Source organism: Fulmarus glacialis, unplaced genomic scaffold (genome assembly GCF_000690835.1).
Source record: "Fulmarus glacialis isolate BGI_N327 unplaced genomic scaffold, ASM69083v1 scaffold36680, whole genome shotgun sequence".
Taxonomy (NCBI): domain Eukaryota; kingdom Metazoa; phylum Chordata; class Aves; order Procellariiformes; family Procellariidae; genus Fulmarus; species Fulmarus glacialis.
The window spans coordinates 23,098-43,287 of NW_009188920.1; the positions used below are offsets into that span (position 1 = coordinate 23,098).

Consider the following 20,190-nt stretch of genomic DNA (forward strand, 5'->3'; position numbering starts at 1 on the left):
TGTTTCACAAAGTCATGCAATATGTCTTAATCACAGGGTGAGGAAGGAATCTTTTCCTGTGTAATAACTGCACTTTATTTTGCACTAGAATTTTTCATCCTGCTAGATCAAGTGGTAAACCACAATCCCTGTAAATACTGCTTTAATTTAAGGTCAGTTGCAGTTTGTCATTCAACTGAGCAAATATGCATTTAACACCTAATTGGTTTTGTATTACTACTGTTCCATCAGCATATAAGTGTGATAATTATTAGAGAAGAAAATGTTTTGCACTCAAATTGTAAACTCCTGTAACCTGCTTGCATGGAAGTATTTTCTTCTAACTATGGCTGATCATAAAGACACCTAATGAAATATTCAGCTTAGGAATTGTTTCAGTGGCACTTTTGGTTTTGTAACAAGTACAAAGTAAAATCATTCATGCATACTGAGAAAGAACTAAGTCTGCAGCTTTGGATTCATACACTGTTTCAGGGCTACAGGAAGTCATAGTGGCAAAATGCAACTTGTCTACCATTTCTGTATCTCTCCTACCTCTTATTACCATATGGTTACATCTCCTTCAACTTGTGTCAGTTTAATTTGAAAATAGATTATAAATAAAGTTATTTACATTTTTTGTCTGGATAGTTGTGGTTTTACTTTTTTAGTTTGTGATGTATCTAGAGTAACAGGTAAATTGCGTTCTTTAAAATACCTGTTTATGTTGGTTGCTCTGCATTTTATTAAACATGCAGGATATAGTTTTAATTTTTTTTTTTGTCCTGTATGGACTCATTCCCTCAATTTAGTAAGCTGATCCTAAATTTATCCAATATTTTAAAATTGAATTCTACATTTGAAGATTTTATACACGGGAAAGTCTGAAGTAAAATACCATCAAAACTAACTAAGGTTGCTAAGTGCCAATATGGTAGCTACTACTCAGTGTCATATTTAACACTAGTTTAACTAGTATTAAATGAGGAAAGCCAGTCACCATTTTCTGTATTAAATGGCTACCTTTGGGTGACTTAGATATTTCAACCAAAAATATTTCCATCTTTTGTCAAAACAAAGCTAGGGAAAAGTACATTTCAGTGCTTAACACCAAGTCCTGAATTCCTTCCTGCATATGCTTTGGAGAACTTGATCTAGGGCAGCCATTCAGGGCTTTTCTCTTCATTTTCCTAAAAATCTACTTAAATGCCTCTGGGATGGGCAGAATAATTTGCACCATCTCAGTTTAATAATAAAAATTGCCTAAGTTCTGCTATTTTAGTGTTCAGTTCCGTACTAATTGGGAGGTACCATGCCTGTTCACAGCATGCCCTGTATTGCAGGGACGCACAGCTCTGCACGAGACTATAGCTGATTGGGACAGATTTGCTGTATTACTCCTTTCCAAAGACAGAGCCACAACCAGCACATTCTTTGGCTGATACTCTGCTTCCCAGCTGCTGGCGCCTCAACAGTGCCAGATGCACTCTCCCATCTTATGCCTTTATCAGGCTCTAGTTCTTATGGCTATGCATGTACCATGCAAATACACTGCCGCGCCAGATACTCCGAAGTATTTTATTTCTTTTAGGGGTTTGGATTCCAGGAACTTGTCTGTAAAAGGCCAGTTCCTTCAAACTGAAGCAGTTTTGTCAGAACCACAATTTAAAAACTGTTTAAATATTTTTTAAAAAAATCATTAAAATAAAAATAAGTACAAAGTACTATTATTTCATATCAATCTCACCCCCCTGTCCCAAGGTGGTGTTAATGCAATATAATTTGCTAGAGCTACAATTTTTTAAAAGGCTTTATTTTCAGTAGGTAAAATGCATATGCATGTTTTTAAAAGATTTTAAAACATTCAACAAATGCTCAGAAAAATTAAATAAGCATAGTTACATTTCTAGGTATATAGGGATTTGGTTTTGTTTGTACACATTTTAACGTGATTCGGCTGCAAAAACATCAAGAAGTTGGTCCAAAAAAAAAACCAACAAACCCCAGCAGAAATAAAATTTTTTTTCCTTCAGCTTTGTTTGACTTCTGAAGAAACTACACAGACTTGTGCAATATCATCATACTCGTATGTTCTCTTCAAAAACGTGTCTGTAAGTCTTAAGCCAGAGACACTCTAGAAAGGGAAAATATTTATAAGAGTTGTTATTAGAAGGAATTGCCAAGCTTGTAAAACATCTGTTTTATAACAAAACTGCTATAACAACTTACTTGCAATCCCTGCACGGAAGACAACAATGTAAGTGCAAGATGGAGGGATGAACTTGGGTGCAGCTTTCCAAGTTGCCTTCCTGAAACTCCACACCAGTGGATGGAATTAGTATTGCACATTTCTAAAACCAGGTCCATAGTCCTTTCACTGCTGGAGGAAATTGAAAAAACAAAAATAAACCTGTGGGCGTTTTTTAAGCATTCAAGGGCTGCACACACGTAAAAGCTTGATTATTATTCAGGTTACTGTTAATCGAGCATTTATAAATAATTACAAGGCAGCAAGCAAGATTTACTGTGATGCGTAGTAATTCAGTTGCATATAGCTTTGTCCGACACGTGTGTCCTGTCATAGGTTTAGCAATACTGGATAGCATCATACTGCTTGCATTTTGCATGGAGTACAAGATTTTCATGAGAAGTATCTGCAGGCCAGATACATGCTTTAGTCCCTGGCTTCAACTTCTGTTTAGAATTACTTTATTTAAACGTCACTCTTGCAATCCTTTTATAAAAAGGGCTACCGTAGCTCCTAGTGTAAACACAAATCAAGTCAAAACATGGATAAAGACTACGGTGATAGTGTTTAGCAGGCATTCTAGCAGTGGTGCAGAACTAGTGGTAAAATCAGACTGGATACGAATGGCATTGTTTATTCTGATAAAATTACTTGTAGTTAAAAAAAAATCCTATATACACACTCATTTTGTTATTAGATTAACTAAGAACGACTACGATGGTTTGTGATTTAAGTATCTTAATCTTAAATGATACTGCAGCCAGTTCCATGGAGTTCCATTACAGATTTTTGGCAATGTCCTGGTTCAAATAGTATTAACAGATCATGATGGAAGTTTTTTTTGTTTCTCTGGGTTTTTTAAAATCATTGTAATCCAAAAGACATGTTTCAAGTAGTTTCATGTTGCTACAACTCATAGTAAAGACCAGGTTTGAGTTGTTTCAGGAGAAAGTATTGAAAAATGAAACAAAGACAGCCATAACTTACCCACTCAGGAAAAAGCACAAGAATCACACAATATCATTACCTGCAATTTGTTATTTTACATGTAATGTCAAAAGGTTCTTCCAAATTCACGGTGTCTGGTATTGTCTCCAAAGAAAGCCTTACATCGCCATAACCAGGAGCCTAAGAAGGTACAAGAATATATGTTCTCAGATGCTGGATAGTAAAACTGAAGTTTTCACCTACTCAAGTTTTCATTTACTGCAGCAAGCTTGGAATAAGAGGAATTTGAAGAAAGCAGATTGACTCTTTGTGCTTTTGATTTGTACCCAAATCACAGCAGTGCTCCATCCACTACCGACGACCACCTTCTTGATAGGTTTAACAATTCATTAGATGAGGATGATCTTTACTACTAAGTTTTTCAGACAGTTCACATTCTTGAAGTTTGAATACCCATATACAGTTCCTGAGAAGATAAGATTTATTCTAAGACCTCCCTGTTAGGCAGATAACAGATATACCACGGACAATATAAGTATAGTTTTCCTGCATAAACCCACCACTATTCCACATCCTAAGAAATAAGAGATTGTCCATTCGCCTTACCATTTCAGTCCTCCAAGCCTTTGCCAAAATAATTAATTGCCACCCGTTAGAAAGGCACATGATATATGAACACTTGTCAACTGGCCAATTCTGTCAAGAGCCAAACACATTTCATATGGTCTGCTAACAAACCTATGATAAATATCCTAGTTACTACCAACGGGGGCTGATTCAAGATGGTAACCTGCAGAGAAAAAGCTTTAGATTTTCAATCCCCACAAATGATAGATCATAAGGAAAAAACAAGGGAAAAATTTGTCCTGCCTGACAAGGCTTAGTTGTGACATATGTTCCAATTCTGCTGATAGAAGGACACTCTAGTAAAAGTTACATTTACAGCTTGATTAAAAGATATTCCCAAAGAGGTCCAGAAAGCCTGTAACTGACAGGTTGGGAACAGGTTTTAGTCATACACAGTTCATTACAGACTGAAGACAGATGACATTTTAGAAAGCATATTAAATTGGACATTAGAGTGCAGAGCAAAGGGATGTAAACCAATGGAGACTTCAGACCAGTCGAGCAACATAAGTTTGGAACCTTTCAAGAAAGAGAAGTAATTATCCAGCAAAAGGATGTGTGCCTGGAAAAATGCACACATTTTCAGCTGTATTAGGTGACATGAAGGAATCTACTGGAAAAATTATACCCAGTTCCCTAAACAGGTAGTTTCCCGTAACATTAGACTCTTCTTTTAAGAAGAATATATTCTCTTAATATATTTTAAGAGAAATATATTAAGAAAAAAACCCAACAATAAAAGCAGTATTTTTTTATTTTTGTAGAGTAAACTTAGTGGCAATTGACCAAATCAAGACAGGATCAAAGCAGATGAGAAGGCCTAAACCATTACATACCTGTTGGCCTTAACAATGAGATACCTGCAAGAATTGATGGCTAGAGGTAAAGGCCTTACAGTAACACCAAAAGGAGGAAGGTAGTTTTCATCCAAAAATGAGATAATTGCTCAGAGTATGGAATCAACTAGGCAATTCCTTGCTTGTACTACTCAAGAATAATGTTCTTTAACTTTGGACTGGTTCTAGTCTAGTCCTGGATGGAATGCCTACTGTGGACACGCATCTGTCTGGTTTAATGTCACCCAAAGAGAATGTACTTGTGAATTCTAAGGCCACTCCACAAAAAAACCCAAATTATGGTATGTGGGGGTGATCCAGGATACTTGTTTCAAAAGTGCATTCCTGATCTGAACCAAAACAATGACAGAGGGGCACAGTGCAGGTAAAATTCTGGGCCTGTGCGGTAAACAATGGTTATAGGGCTAGTAAATGGATTAGGAGGAAAATGATGGAAAGTGAAAGCAGCCTAGAAATGAAATAACCTGATAGCACTTAAAAGATGAGGAGAAGATGAGAAGGAGTTGCACTGCAACTCAAAGGGGAAATAAAACCAAAAACTGTTTGCTGCTTTTCCAAAGACAGATGTCGCTCGAAGTACACAAAGCAGCTCATGTTTCTCTGTTAATCACTAGCACAAAACAATGATGGATGACTAAAACTAATCCTGGAGTGTGGAAGTGCGTTAATCATCACTGTGTTTCAAGTGCAATTCTCAAAGGTTCAACAAGAAGGGATGCAGAGTGAGAGAATGCTGATTTAGGGAGGGGAAAAAAAAAAAAAATCTGTCTTTAAAGAGAAATGATAGGAAAGGTCAGTTGAAAATGGACAGTTTATTAGTTAAAAAACAAGCAAGAAGTTTCAAAGTAACAGGAGTAACTAAGTTTAGAAAAAAGGGCAGTTTCTAATTTGATGGGGTTATACAGATACTTAACACGTCAATTGAAAACAAAGAGAAGTTTTAGTGACTTAGCTGTGAATTTCCAGGATCCAAGTTTGCTTGCCTAGTTCCAAGTCAATATGATTTCCCTTCAGAATTGCTTGATTTACTTGAAGATGGGGGCAGGGGGAGAGACAGAGGCAGAAACCCAATTACAAGCTTTGTAAACTCAGACCAACATTTAATTGTCAAAGCTTTTTTACTTCTGCCCCATATTACACCACCCTAAATTCAAAAGATGCAAGTCAGGTTTAGGCATTGAAGTAGACAGGCTATGCAGCTGACTTAAGCAAGCTAGTAATTACAACTTCAAATTCATAAACCATTTCTAAATCAACCAGAATAGAATAGATTCAATCAAAACTATGGACATGAAAGATAAATAGTATTATCTTACACATAAAAATTGTTACTCAAAGCTAAAATGTCTGTATGAATTACGGAACAGACTTCTGTGTCAACAGCTAGCACACTTAAAGGAGTTCTTTTGTCAGTGCTTTTCAGTTTGTTGCCAAATGGCATCCAACAAGTTAATTTTATTCTAACCAATGTATTTTGCTGCATAGGTTACTTGATTCTGGCAATTCAAGTGCACAATCCATTAAGTTATGTTGTTCAGTGCTGTGAAAAAAGAAAGAGGCATGTTATGTGCCAGAAAACAAATCCTCGAGAAAACAAAAAATGTTGCCATTCACATGTGCAAAAGGAACAAGAATGCTTTTGTTCAGCTACAGTCCCTCTGAATAGTGTTTTTTCCACACTTCATTGACCAAATGTATTAAATAACTTTCTCAAATACATAGAAACATGTGAATTCAGAATGAGGTCCAGAAAGTAAGCAGCTTGAACTTTTCCTTCAAGTCATTATTAAATTTTTCATTGAGTTGCCTTAAAAATGGATGCTAAGTTAAATTGATGCTTAAATTAAACTTACCATTCTTTGGAGCTGGCTAGTTTGCAGCCTTCCTCGTTCACCCAGATTAGTTTTCCACACAATGTCTAGTTTACCAATCACTGTTACACCTTTTATTACTCCAGCTTTCTCTGCAAATTCTTGCTTTGGTTTTAGGCAGTATAAGTATTGACGTGTATCCATAGGTTGTAAATAAGTCCTTGAGCCAAAAGTAGACTCACTAAAAGAAAAAAACATTGGGTCTTAATTTAAACAGTTATTTTCAGGAAGACTTAAGAACCCAACCTTTTTTCCCATCCCTCACCAGTCTTACTCTGTGTGTGTGTGTATTTTATTCATGGCAAAACACATAGAATTTTTTTTGTGTTTTCACAACAGAAAACAATTCTAGAATTTATGTAACATCAAGGACCAAGAGGAAAAAAGGCAATTCATCTGAGCCAGAAAGAACTGAGGTGGAAATCCACTTTGCTACATTATAATTCATTATCTGGCATCTTAGCATTTAAACAATGCTGGTAATTTTACTTCTGCTATTTGGTTCCCTCCCAATAAATCTCAGTGTTATGAGCCTATTGGTTCAGGACAAGAACCATTACAGTAGGTGCAAACACTTCGTAAGTACAATGCTCCATTACGCTGCAGGTGAACCCTTCGTCAGGCAAGCAGAAGACAGAATTTGCAGTTCAGCCCCCACTGCAGAAGCACCCAAACATCACCTCCTCCAAAAACCCAAGCAACTGCAAAAGCTTTGCAAAGCACAAGCAGTCAAAGTTAACTTCTACCCAGGTATCACAAGCTTTTGCATCCATAACAGTTTACTGAACACAGTAGAAAAGTCTTCTGGTATTTGGTGTTTTACTAATTGACACTAAATGACATTTAATTTATTTCAGCATGACAAATTTTTATATTCTAAGATCCTAAAAGGGGGTTCCACCGATTCACCTTGACTGCTGCCTTGCTAGATCTTGATTAGAAAAATTGAAAACAGACCAGTCTACTAGAAGGAAGCAAGGACAAGTCAGATGGCTCCTGTAAGGCTAAATATGTATACACAGATCAAGTCAGAACCAGATGTAGGCTAAATTTTATATAGGAGATACTGAAGAAGTAGTATGTTTCCATTTACCATGTCATCCAAGTTATCAATTGTTTGAGGATTAAGCTTGGGATTTCTCTACTAGGTAGAATTACAAAGTTTTAAGAATAGTTTCTATAAAAAGAAAACTGTAACAGCTTTTCCAGCTGAACACATAACAGGAATTTGATCTTTTTAATCAAGCAAAGAAGTACAATCCTTCCATGACAGATAACTCACTAACTGTAATGCTTATATCTCATGAAATCATAATGCAAAGAGTTTCAAAGTCAAATATCCTGAATCTGAACGTACCTTTCCCCTGCTGTGTCAACTGTGTTCAGTTCTGCAACATTGTACATCATAGACGGCTCTAAAGAAACCTTCTCCATAAACATTGGAGAGGTAGTGATATTCTGAATCTGAGCTTCCAGAAACACTTCATCTGTCTGAAAAAAAAAAAAAAACAGAAGTGCAAGTTCGTGAAAATGTGATTAGTGTTATTAAAAACAGTAGACAGTCCTATTGTTAAAAAAAAATAAAGTCACATGTGTTTAGTTCATGCCTGCAAATCAAATTAATTAATGCAAGAAAAAACCTTAATCCCAGTAACAATAGGAGCAAAAGTGTTAGTCAACAGGTATCTTGCCAAACAATGGATGTGGGATAATTTCACTATGTTCTAGCTATTGCTTATTTGTAATGCATCAGATGACCACTTCCCAAGACTTTCATCAACTCAGTAGCAACTCAAGTCTTAATCCATATTATTAGAAAAGAAAAAATAGAATAAATGGTAGGGAATTGCAGTGCACAATGACATGCCATGCCAGATTACTAGTGCATCAAGCTGTATAAAAAAAATTAAAATAAGTGTGTGTGTTTAACTGAAGTAAAACAGTTTAGGTACATGCTCTGAGACTTTATTATTATTCTGAAACATTGATGTACTGGCTGAAAGCAAAAACCAGCCTCCTCTCCGAGTCAGCTGCATCCTGCCAATGGTTACCAATATTATATGCATCCAACAATTTAACTGGTGTTCTACCTTCTAAACATCCTGTAAGACATATGTGTTAAACGAACCTAATGCCTGAAGATGGTATATAAGGACAATTCTAGTACAGGAATGAAAGCTACAGACTGTTAACTTCAGATACTGAAAAAACATGGAACTAGAGGTGGGTTTGTCTCACTGCTTCTGTGGAATTGCAGTCCAGTGAAGTCACTTTGCAGCTCTAAAATCTCAGGATAGAGTAAGTACAGAAGGCTCAGTCTACTAGAGATATGAGCCCCTGGAGAAGTGAAAAACAAAACCAGAGAAGTGCCAATTAAAAAAAAAGGGGAAAAAAGTGCCAAATCTGCATTTACAAGAGTTACTGATTCAGGCAGTTGGACTAGATGATCGTTGTAAGTCCCTTCCAACTGAAATACTCTATTTTATAAATTCAGTATGAAGCAGTTTAAGTATTTTGTTATGATAAATTAAAAAAAAAAAGATATTTTTATGAGGAAGGTGGAAGCTTACAGTTTCTTTTTAATCAGTGTAAATAAATGACTTCATTATACAAATGGAGTCCTGCTTGTAAATTACAAAATAAAAACGGGACAAAATAGTCAAAATAATTTTAGTCTCAAAAGGCATGGTGTTAGAAGGAGAAATACAGAGTGGTACTGGAACTATTTGTTGTGCCTTATAAACATGTTAAACACAAACCAGATGACAGTTTCTGTATAGTAATGAAAACTGTGCAAGCTCCATGGGTTATGCAGAAGGAGCTGGAAATAACCCCAACTAAAACATGGCTCTCAGTAATCATTACTACGACCACCTGACTGTCACTTAAATTGATACTGTTTATATCCCATAAATCCATTGCTCAAAGTGTCCACTTGCCCAAATTTTAGTTGTTTTCAATGCAGCAACCACAGGCAGAAATTTAGAAAAAGCGAATTTGAAAAGGACGAGAAAAAACAAGCAGCATAATGAAAAAGCAAGTTAGTTTTGTGTTATTCCTAAGTTGGTTTAATATCACATGGTTTTAAAATAAAAAACCACCTTAAGTACTTCAGAAGAATGCAGTTTATTTTAATACAAGGCACACCTTAAAGTGAAATCAGACTGCAGAGGTATTATACTAACTCATCAACTGTTACATGCAGTTAGAAGTTGGAAAGTGCAGTTCCAGCTAGCAAAAGGAAGGAAGAACATCCAGCTGCTGCTCTCTCCTCAAACCCACTGTCTCCACCAACCAGACATGAAAAGTTCTATCACAGCTTACCAAGCAGTGCTGTAGTAAAACTTACATTTCTATGGGTCAAAAGCAGGAAAATTTTAGAGGTGATTAACTCCCGATTTCAAATAATTAATCTAGTCAAATTTTGGTGAGGTATCTTTAGGGAGAACCTCAGAAGCAAGAGTCTGTAATAATCAAATTTCAGTTTCAACAATGGGTATTAAAGAAAGAGCTAACCATTTAAATGATTAGCTGAACATATAAAGATGAGAAAACATCAGTTCATGATATGCAGAACAAACATTGCTTTTCCATTATGTTTTTAAAAGAATGTCAACAACAAGCACAGAGACAGATAGGCAATTAAAAAAGCATACATATTCATAAAAAAATAAATAAAAATTACCACAGAACTGAGGTCACTCTAATGGGAAAATAAAAAAGAACACATTAGAGAAATTAGGGTTAAATGTTAAAGAAAAAGGAGGCTAACTTTCAAACAAAATGCATTTCTGCATTTTTTTGCACCATCTAAACAAGATAGCATTAGTAAGACAGAAACATAAATAAAAATGGATGCAAACAAGGATGACAACTACATTTCTAATAAGTTATAGCTAGTACGGTTACACGGTTTACTAGCTTTGCTTCAGAACCAATCCAAAGTAGAGCCTAAGGCACACAAGTCACAGATAAGATATGGTAAAACAAACTGACCCCCAAAAAAGAGTTAGTTTTTGAGCAAGTTTAAAGTTTGTCCTGAATTTAAATCCATGCAATGGGTTGTATATGAAATGGAAAAACAGTCCTTGTCATTTTACAGATAATTTGAAGTATCCACACATATAAGGTCTCAAAATAAAAATAATGTGGTAATGCATTCTAGCAAAGCTACAATACTGCAGCTTATAACAAAATTTGGCAAAATATAATCAGGAAAAACTCTTTTTTGAATATCCATCATTCCAAAACCCCAACTTTAATTGCAAACTTTGTTTTCTTAAGTGTCTGCATATTTGTCTCCCTACGCATGTTTGCAGGAACAGAACCTTTTACAGATCCTCTTCCAAGGCACACCAAAGTCAGTGAGAGACATTCTATAGACCAGGGCAGGTTATTCAATCTCAGGATTGCAGCACGTTAGGATGACAGGGCATGCATTCTATGCACGAATTTCAGTGATCAACTTGATTTGGATCAATACGAGCAACAAGCAAGAAAATTGAGGTTCAGCATCATTCCTTGCCTTAGAAAAAATGAAATTATGAATTATAATTTCTAGTAGAAAATAGTTTTAGTGACAGACTTTATGAGTAGATAGCATCACATCTGTAATATTACTGGTAACAGTTTAACTAGTTAGTCAACTTTTAAAGACCTTTAGTTAACTAATAACTGACACATACCAATTTTTTTTTCTCCCCTGCTCCCAAGGATAACAGTCTTTCTTAATATTCAGGATGAAGGTCTTGGTGCTTTGACAGCAATGTAGTATCATATACAACATCTAACCAAAGACTTATTTCTAGGTTTTTTAATTTTATTTGACTTCTCTGGTCACAACACATAGCAGTACTTTCAGAAACAAAATATGAATGGTACTGTATCAGTTTGTTACGCAAATGAAAATTGCTCAGTTAATATAATCCAAAATCTTAAAAATTTTTTTTTCAATCAATCATATGGATACTATGGTAATGGGATTTGCATAAATTCCTGAAGAGGAAGAACAAAAGCCTTTTAAAACTTTTATGGGCGGGGGGCAGGGGAGGGTGCAACCAAAACCAAAAAACCGTAAATACCAGCTCAGACACCAAAGCTTCTCATAGATCTTTATCATGAGGAATTGGTGGCTAATTGAGGAATGAAGTTTATTAAGTCCCTTATCAAGGCCAGCCAGTAAAACAATTTTGTAAGAAAAGAATACTTTTGACCTATGTAAAAAGTTTGCCCAGAATTTACCTTAAAGAAGTTTTTATTTCTATTTGTTACGAAGTGTTTCAGCACAAAACAAAACTTACACAAACAAAATTTTACAAAACAAAATATACAGAGCCAGCAACATTTAATTTAAGGTATCTGTCCCTCTTTTCCCTACCACATATTTTCTGTCTGAAACAATAATATAATCCATGCACAAAATGGAAGTTTACTTTGTTCCCTGAGGAATTACCTAGTTTTTTACGATTATTTTTGTTCTTAAATCACAGCAGGAGACATTTCCAGACATTCCCATTCACAGGTAACACCAGTTCTATTACGCACTCGACCACTGGTATGTGCTTATATTCTGACCCTACTCAGGTATCTCACACCTCGTCAACCTAAGGACTGAAGCCTGTGGCCTAGATACATGTACCAAGATATTTTTAGGAAAATGTTTCTCTCTCTTCCTGTGTACTATGATATTTAAATTGCTTATGACCTATGCCTGGATTTATCCTCCCTCTAAATAAATTACAGGCTATATACCAAATGTCTCATAATTTACATGCTATTCATTCACAGCAGAGGGAAAATCTTTATGGAAAGTTTCCTGCACAACTCTGAACAAGGCAGATCTTTGCATCTGGAATCCTCATTGGTAGAGCAGAAATTCTTCTCTGTTACTTTTCCCTTCTGTTTTCTCTATTGATACTGTCAGGAAGGGAAAGAAATACACCTTCCACACCTCTATAGCCATAACCTTGCATGATGAACCCCAGGTGTGACCATGATGGAGATAAATAATCAGAACAATAGATTTGGAGATTCTCTGCTTTTCTACATGCAAATTCATAGACATATATCCTATAGTTACAAACAAACAGGAGAGCAAAGTGTTTTCTACTTAGCTGAACATAAGTTATCTTTCAAATCACCAAAATTCCATTTCTTCTCCTCTCACTGACACTGTGGTCTTTTTTCTCCCATCTACTATTCACTGCAACACAAAACACTTATAACTTTGCTTTATCTTTTAAACTATTTCAAACAAACTGTTTTAAGAATACTAATGAAGGTTTTCAATGAAATGATTAGCAGTGTAATAGTTGACCATATTTCAGGCGTTATGGAAAAAGTTTAATACTCATAATGGAAGCTCTCAAAGTACTTTGCAAGTATCAGTCTGAACTTCGTACAAACAATACAGAATATGATGGTCACAAAATTAAGCTACTTGCTCACTATTACAAAGCAGGTAAGTGGTAATGATGGAAACAAACGTCCTAACTTCCTATGTAATGAGATATTGTGGAAGTTATACCCTACAACAGACCTATATAATACATATACCCAGAGGGAATGTCTACAAGTAAAAAGAATGCTTATGTAATTTAACCTTCAGTTACAATTCTTCCCAAAAACAGATGCCTAAGTATGTCCAAATAAATATACAAGGCATATATAAGGTCATTTAGTTTTGAAGCACTGTGTGTAACTGCCACAAACCTAAAAATTAAATTATTGAACAGAGGGGTCATATTTACATTTAAATGTGCAATTTAAATTTAAATGTCCGCAATGTAAATATGACCCCTCTGTTCAATAATTTAAATTTCCCCAATCTGGTAAATTATTATCTGCTTTGTGAACAATCAATCACCCTTACAGTAAGTACTCAGCCTAAATATGCAAGCAATAATTGAAAGTATTTGAGTTCATGGGAAAGCAGAAAATACGCAAAATTTTCAGTCAGTTGCATTAAGGTCCTGACATGTCTGCCTTAGTTACCATCCCTTTCCCCCCTTTATCAAAAGTATATCTGTTTTTAAACTAAATGATATAAACCCACCACCTAATTTTTTCCCCTTAGAACTGATCATCTTTCTCAGAAACATATGTACTTAAGAAGATCTTTGAAATTAATCTAACCACCTAATGTGAAGTAATAAACTCAGCACACCAAAACAAACCCAAATACACACAGCTCTCACTTACCTCAGCATTGTAGAATTTGGTTTTCACATCTAGCGGTTTAAGAACCTGAATGAAATGGAAAAAAGACAGATTGACAATTAGTTTCTCAGACAACTTCAGCATAAACTGTTTATAAGTGCTAGGATCTTTACTAAAGTGTTATTTTTCTTTTTGATCTTACACAGAACAGGTGGATAATGGAATATGATACAATCAACTCAGCTGAAACCTCACAATTCAGAGTATATACTTGCTGCTTCTTATTTGCACACTTGACTGGTTTACTACGAAGCAGTTTTCTCAGATCGAAAACAAATACTTCTCCACCACCACTGACCTCTTACGAAATCAGACAAATCCAGTGCACTAAGTAGATCTATGTCTTTAAAATAACATTACATCCAGCTTGTATCCTGAAGTGGTCTGTACTTGCTCTCAAGAATGAGAAAGAGATTTATTTATGTAATATTTATAAGTCCTTCAGTGTTCTGCTGAAAACAAAAGTTGCTGAGGGCTTCTCCAAAAATAAATGAAATAGAGAACTATTCATGCGATTAGCTTAAGCAACAAACCATTACTAGGTTGCGCTTCCTTCTTGAAAATGCAACTTTTACAGGAAATAAAAAAGTCAATAAATAATTTTAATCCCATGAGATTAAATCAGCAAGAGAAAACAATTTGATGATATAAAAGGTGATAATGAAGTGTAGGTTCTTAAGTGCTTTAATTTTGTGCATAAAGCCACTACAGTTAACACATTCAAATATGAAATGGATGTACACTGATGTAACTGAAAGAAATAACCTTCTATTTACTTGCAAGGAAACAAATTTAAATTATCTTGCTAAAGACACTTATTTCCTTTTATACAGGGAAACTTTTCTTTTGTTTACATATAAGTGTACTGCATCCTGAGAGACCTCTAAAGTTCCAAGTTGTGAACAAATTTTTTAGCCCTGAAGAATTCAAGATTAAAAAGTAGTCTTCACAGAGATTTTTGCATTATAACAGGCATAATGTTCAAATCTTTCAAGTAATCATAACTCTCTCTCTCTCTCATCAGGAAAAAAAAGCCAAAATTTTAATTTAGGTGTTTGTAGGTTGAGTGTTTTTTTCCGTCAAATATTTTGCTTCAGTGAGCTTCTTATTAATTTCCCTAAATGGTGATGTTTTCTCTCTCTTTCTGATAAACAAAGTCTTTCCATTCATTCCAGTAAATTTCAAGTGGCATTCCAGTAAAAATCGTATCATTATTGCGAGGTTCACAAACTCCCCCCCCCCAAAACAAACACAACCAAACCCTAGAAAGAATCATCCCTTCTCCATATAAATATAATGGTTTTGACAGCTTTGCAAAAATAAGGTACTATTGATCAGTATTAAGCTACATATAATGGTTGAAAAAGAAGCTGTTTAAAACAAACTAACACCAGTTCCACATAAAAGATCCTAGAAAACATAACTGAAAAAGTTGACAATCTGTCAAAGAGAAAATGTTTGGGTTTTTTTTATTATAAAATAGCTGGTGGCACCTCAATCACTAGCAGCCATCGATTCCCATTGTAAAGACATTGTTCAGTTTTCTGTAACATTTCTTATATTAAATTTAAAAAATAACAACCAAAATTGCTCAGTGAAGTGTTTTTCTCATAATGAATCAGAGAGTATTTATAGAATGGTGTTAAAGTGTATATATACTTTTTGAGAAGCTCTTACGCTTCCTACTTTGAAGGATACAAAGGCAGATAGTTGGCCTTAGCTATTTTGACATTAAAGTTGCATGTGTTGGATTCAGTTAAAAACCACAGAAATTACAATATGCATATAGACCCCTGAAAAATGTGCACAAATAAGCTTCCACATCAAATCTAAAGGAGACAAATTGACATCTTGAACAAGACTGTGGCAAGAACAAGGGTAGGAAAGGGAGAGAAGATGAGAACTGGAAACCTACAGATGCCCACGTTAGTGATCAGAGAAAGCCTAGGGGAGACAGCAGGACAGAATACTGAACTCCTGGGGGACAAAGAATGGGGAAACTGAAAAGGAAACAGTTTCACAAGGAGAGCAAGACAAAACACACAAAGATGAAAATCAGCTTCAATAAAGATGAAGAAACACTGCAGAGTTTCTGGCTTCAGAGGAGAATGTAACATGAAAATTGATATGGAGTGATTTTCCCTAGGATTGTCTGAAATACCTTTGACTAATCAATACCTGCCGTTTCAAAGCCGTACTAATAGTACTCGGGTGTTGCTTGTCTGTAGCGCATGGCAATTTAGCCTTCTAAAGACCGAAATGCTTTTTTCTGAAGTATCTAGATAGAACGCTAGAAAAGAGCAAAATGAAATCACCTGCAACTTGCAAAAGATACAGGTCTCAATTATATAATGCTCCTGTATTGCCAGACACTCTATGAGAGCATCTAAAAATGTATTCTGTAAAGCATGTTGCCTAATCCTACATTCCATGGGAAAGAGCCCACAATTATCCAAGTCTCAGCGTATTTCTCTAAAAAATAAACATCCTTTAAATACACAGCTAAAACAGACTATTTCTTGCCAGAACCAGTTCACAGATAACAGTAATTTCCTGCTTTCCTCAGTTTCTCTAATGTCAAGTCTTGAAATTTGTGTGGTGGAATAAAAGCTTTCAACTCAATCAGTTACATCTGTGGATATTAGTCAGATATAACACATTAGACTTATTTGCTTAGTTCCCTTTAAAAAACAAACCACTAAGTTCCAATTTAAAAAAGGTTACACACACTAAAAGAAAAATCAGAATTTTACAATTTTACAAACTCAAAGGTTAGATGTGTCAAAGCCAGAATAAACAATATTTGTTCGGTTTAAAAATAATCATAAAGCTGGCTGCTATAAAAACATTTTTTTTAAAAGAGTAGATTTTTCTTTCTCAATAAATGAATAAAAATTATAAGATTTTATATTTATTATTTCTGAATTGTTTAACTGCATGGTAATTAGAAACCATGAGCTCCTGTGACGTTTGAAGCGATGGTTTTTATTGGTTCACTTTTAAAAGTCAAACAGATTTTTAGTATGTAGAAGTGCTTTTGAAGTATCAAATGTTTTTAAATGTTTTTTCCAGATTCACCCACTTATTAAAAATAGAATAGAATACTTTGTGCAATACCTGAAATTTGAAGAACTTTCTGAAGTACATCTTTTCTCCTGTCTGCGTAGTGTAGCTTACTGCACAAACTAAGCTGAAAGAAACAATTTTTTTAAAAATAATTTTGAATTACTTAAAATTTTGTACCTATATTAAAGCAGCAAGAGAATAGCGTGCATGTGCTGCAGTTTCATTTAAGCTCATTTCATCATAGAAAAATCTAAAACCTTACATGTGTGTTCCTATCTCCTTTACTTCATGATGGATCACATCATCAATGCAACAGTCAGGTTTAAGTTCTGCCACTGCAGCACTAGAAGCTGAAAGGTTCAAGCGCTGAGAACTTGTCTGAAGATCAGCCTGAGGACAGAAAAACAAAGCATTGGTTAGAACTGCAGCTGCTTAAAGCAATCTAAAGAAAAATAACTTAGGTTATGAAGTACTAGGTTTCACGGAGCATTTTGTACCCCACATGCTTTTATACATATAATATAACTAAGATATGTTAAGATAATGAAATACTTGTCAAAGCTAAGGACAAGTTCTAAAATATACATAAACGGTGCAATCCTTTAACATGCAGCTTAAAAAAATCTCTATTTGCTTTTTACATTGAGTTCCACAATGGCTTCTGGAATTTCTATTCTCAACGTATTATTTGTTCAGCAGAAAATGCAAAAAAAATCATGCACTAGAAAAGAACTCATTTAAAATGTAAGCAAAATACAAGTCAATGCATGCTTTACAGAGACTTGCTTCGATGATCTCATTGAAAGAACAAGTAAGCTAATATAGCTCCAATTTTTTAGCTGTGGAAGTTTTGCTACACCAATTCTCCAGAGAAGCTTGATAACATACCCATTTTTTTGATACAATCGTAGTTTTTCATTTTAATCTTTAAGTATTCTATCATCATTTCTATTTTTATGCCTTATTGTTTCCAATTTCCAGGTATATTTTCTGGATTGGAAAAAGTGACAGATAATTCATAAAGTCTATATGTTAGCATTAAACATACAAGATACTGTCAGAAAACATACTCAACATATTTTATTTTTTTAAAAATCCAGTAAGTAATTTATCTTCACATACCTTCACCAGTATGTCCTTGACAACTTGATTACTATCATTGTGTACACTAATGTAACTGGAAAACGTCTCTCCCAGAAATATATTTCTGTGTTTAAAAAAAAAAGTTTAGTAGCAGTTATTTAAAAAAAATACAGAACATTTCACTGAAACCTCTTTAAGTTCTAATTAAAATACACACACACACACACACACGTTTGCCAGATCAAATCCTAAAAGTATGTTGGCATTTTCACACCCATACTTCTAAATATCATCCTTCTAAGACAAACAAATTTAAAAGAGAACAAACAATCAGAATTTTTTTCTAGATAAAAATCTGAGAAGAATAAGAAGATAGCTTACAGTACCCACAAAAATCAATGTAGTAAACTCTATTAGTATAAGATGTGGTTTATAGTAATGCATTACATTAGAAATTCACCTACAGCTGCAAATTTCTTTCAACTTTCAATCCTTATTACATTCAGAGTCAGGCTACAGGCAATGAACAGCAGGCAGCACACATTTATGTGTTATGTCACATTACAAATCAAGGCACAGATTATTTTTAAAATCATTGAACACCTCATTGCATAACAATGCTGTTCAAAAAGAAAGAAAAGTAATAAACACATTATCATTAAATGAAGCCTAAACCTTGCATGTTACAGTTACAATAATTCATTCTTACCCAAAATTTTGAGGCAAAGTCAGCATTTCTCCTAGCATCAAAGTTTCTGCTCCTTTTACAGTAGAAGGATCATGTTTCATGAGCTGGTTAAATAGATTACCTGCAGAAATATCAAACTACTAGTATCTAAATATTTGCTAAGTCTAAAGCTTTGTCTACATTTAAGTTATGACAATCACTTTTTTAGATGTAATTTATTTTAGACATACTTATTTTACAACCAACTTGTTTAGGGATGAAATAAACATCTATAGGCCTGCCTATAAATTATAACTTACTTTCAGGCACTTGTGTCCAATAAATCATTCAGTATACCTACTGAAGGGCGCAATCCCAAAGGCATTGCTCAAATTAACATTAAACTCCAAGGGAAATTCTGCCCAAGTTAAAGCACACTACATAACAAAACTAATCAACCCCACTTACTTTCTTACCCAGCTTGCTTTTTATTTCCACACAATCCTCTTTTCTTGAGTCTTTGCTTTGCCTCTTTCTTATACTTGAGTTCTAGACTGCAACTACTACTGGGAGACAACCCAGGGATTTCCAATTTATGACTGTACACCAAGCATAACACAATTCAAAAGCAGTGATTCTTGCGAAATAATTTTCCATAGAACATTCATGTGTTGGTTCTAATTATTAGGGCATTTTCTCCAGATAAAGAAGATAGCAATGCCAAACTTTTTGCAATTACACACTTCTCTCTGACAACTGCCTTCCATCTTGTATGTTAATTGCTCAGACCTTGAGGTCACATGTTTGCAATATCATCACCAAGCTTTCAAAGTCGTACAGTGCACCTTGGTATTTTCCTATACTCATTACCAAACATAAAATACATTACTGTTTCAGATTACCATCCATGGGAGGTCGTAAGACTCCTCTGCCACCTAAGTCTCAAATGCTCACATTGCTTAAACCTGGTAAAATGTACATAATAATCAGTCATAGAAAAGACATACCTGGCAAATCTCTTTCTTCACAAGTCACTGGAATATTAGTGAATAAAGTAGGTTTGGTTAGCCTCATCACTGCAAAAATCAGAAAATAAACCATAGGTCAATGAAACAAGTTTGTGGTTTTTTTTTTTTTTTTAAAGTATAATTTTGTCTCCTTCCACCAAAAAAACCCACAACCACCAAATCTTAGCCTGAAAAAGGGTAACACCTTTTTGGGTCACCTGGCCTTTCTCAATATAACAAAGTCCCTGCTCCTCTGAAGATCCAAGAACACTGGTGATGCCATTGCTCCCTCTTGCTTTATTCCCCTGGTGCACTAACATCTACTGCTTTCAATGTTATGTGCTAAAGGTCTTACACCTGTCACAGTGTTAAATGCTTTGTGGACTTCAGGAGAAGTACACCAGTTTCATTTTTTTGTGGACTTTTCTAAGCTAAGCACCTGTTCTGGGATCCTGGTTGCTCTACAATGGGACATAATGACTAGTACGGGCCCTTTCAGTCAAACTCCAGTCTATAAGGAATTGCATTTACACCCTGATCTCCAAAACATAGGCAATTAAGAGTTACAAATCTAAAAGCCTACAACCACTTTTTCTTTTAGTCACAAACTTTAAACTCA

The 20,190-nt window shown here is 34.9% G+C and overlaps 1 protein-coding gene across 1 annotated transcript; it reads right to left on the reverse strand.

The window, feature by feature from the left end:
* Nucleotides 1-1,786: 1,786 nt before the first annotated feature.
* TRAPPC13 (trafficking protein particle complex 13) lies at nucleotides 1,787-19,638 on the reverse strand. The gene is made up of 11 exons (XM_009580378.1): nucleotides 19,572-19,638; nucleotides 18,607-18,706; nucleotides 17,937-18,021; nucleotides 17,077-17,204; nucleotides 16,866-16,938; nucleotides 13,731-13,775; nucleotides 7,888-8,021; nucleotides 6,513-6,711; nucleotides 3,255-3,355; nucleotides 2,209-2,359; nucleotides 1,787-2,113 (listed from the first exon to the last, which is right to left on the reverse strand). The coding sequence occupies exons 1-11, from the start codon at nucleotides 19,636-19,638 to the stop codon at nucleotides 2,009-2,011; spliced, it is 1,188 nt and encodes a 395-aa protein (XP_009578673.1). The 3' UTR covers nucleotides 1,787-2,008.
* Between the last annotated feature and the right edge of the window lie 552 nt (nucleotides 19,639-20,190).

Excerpts from the sequence above, each read along its gene's own strand:
- TRAPPC13 (XM_009580378.1), bottom strand. The coding sequence starts at position 19,638 with ATGAGGCTAACCAAACCTACTTTATTCACTAATATTCCAGTGACTTGT. Across the intron at positions 13,776-16,865 it reads GAAAGTTCTTCAAATTTCAG|GTTCTTAAACCGCTAGATGT; the intron begins GTATTGCACAAA and ends CATTTCATTCAG. Across the intron at positions 2,114-2,208 it reads CTTCCGTGCAGGGATTGCAA|AGTGTCTCTGGCTTAAGACT; the intron begins GTAAGTTGTTAT and ends TTCCCTTTCTAG.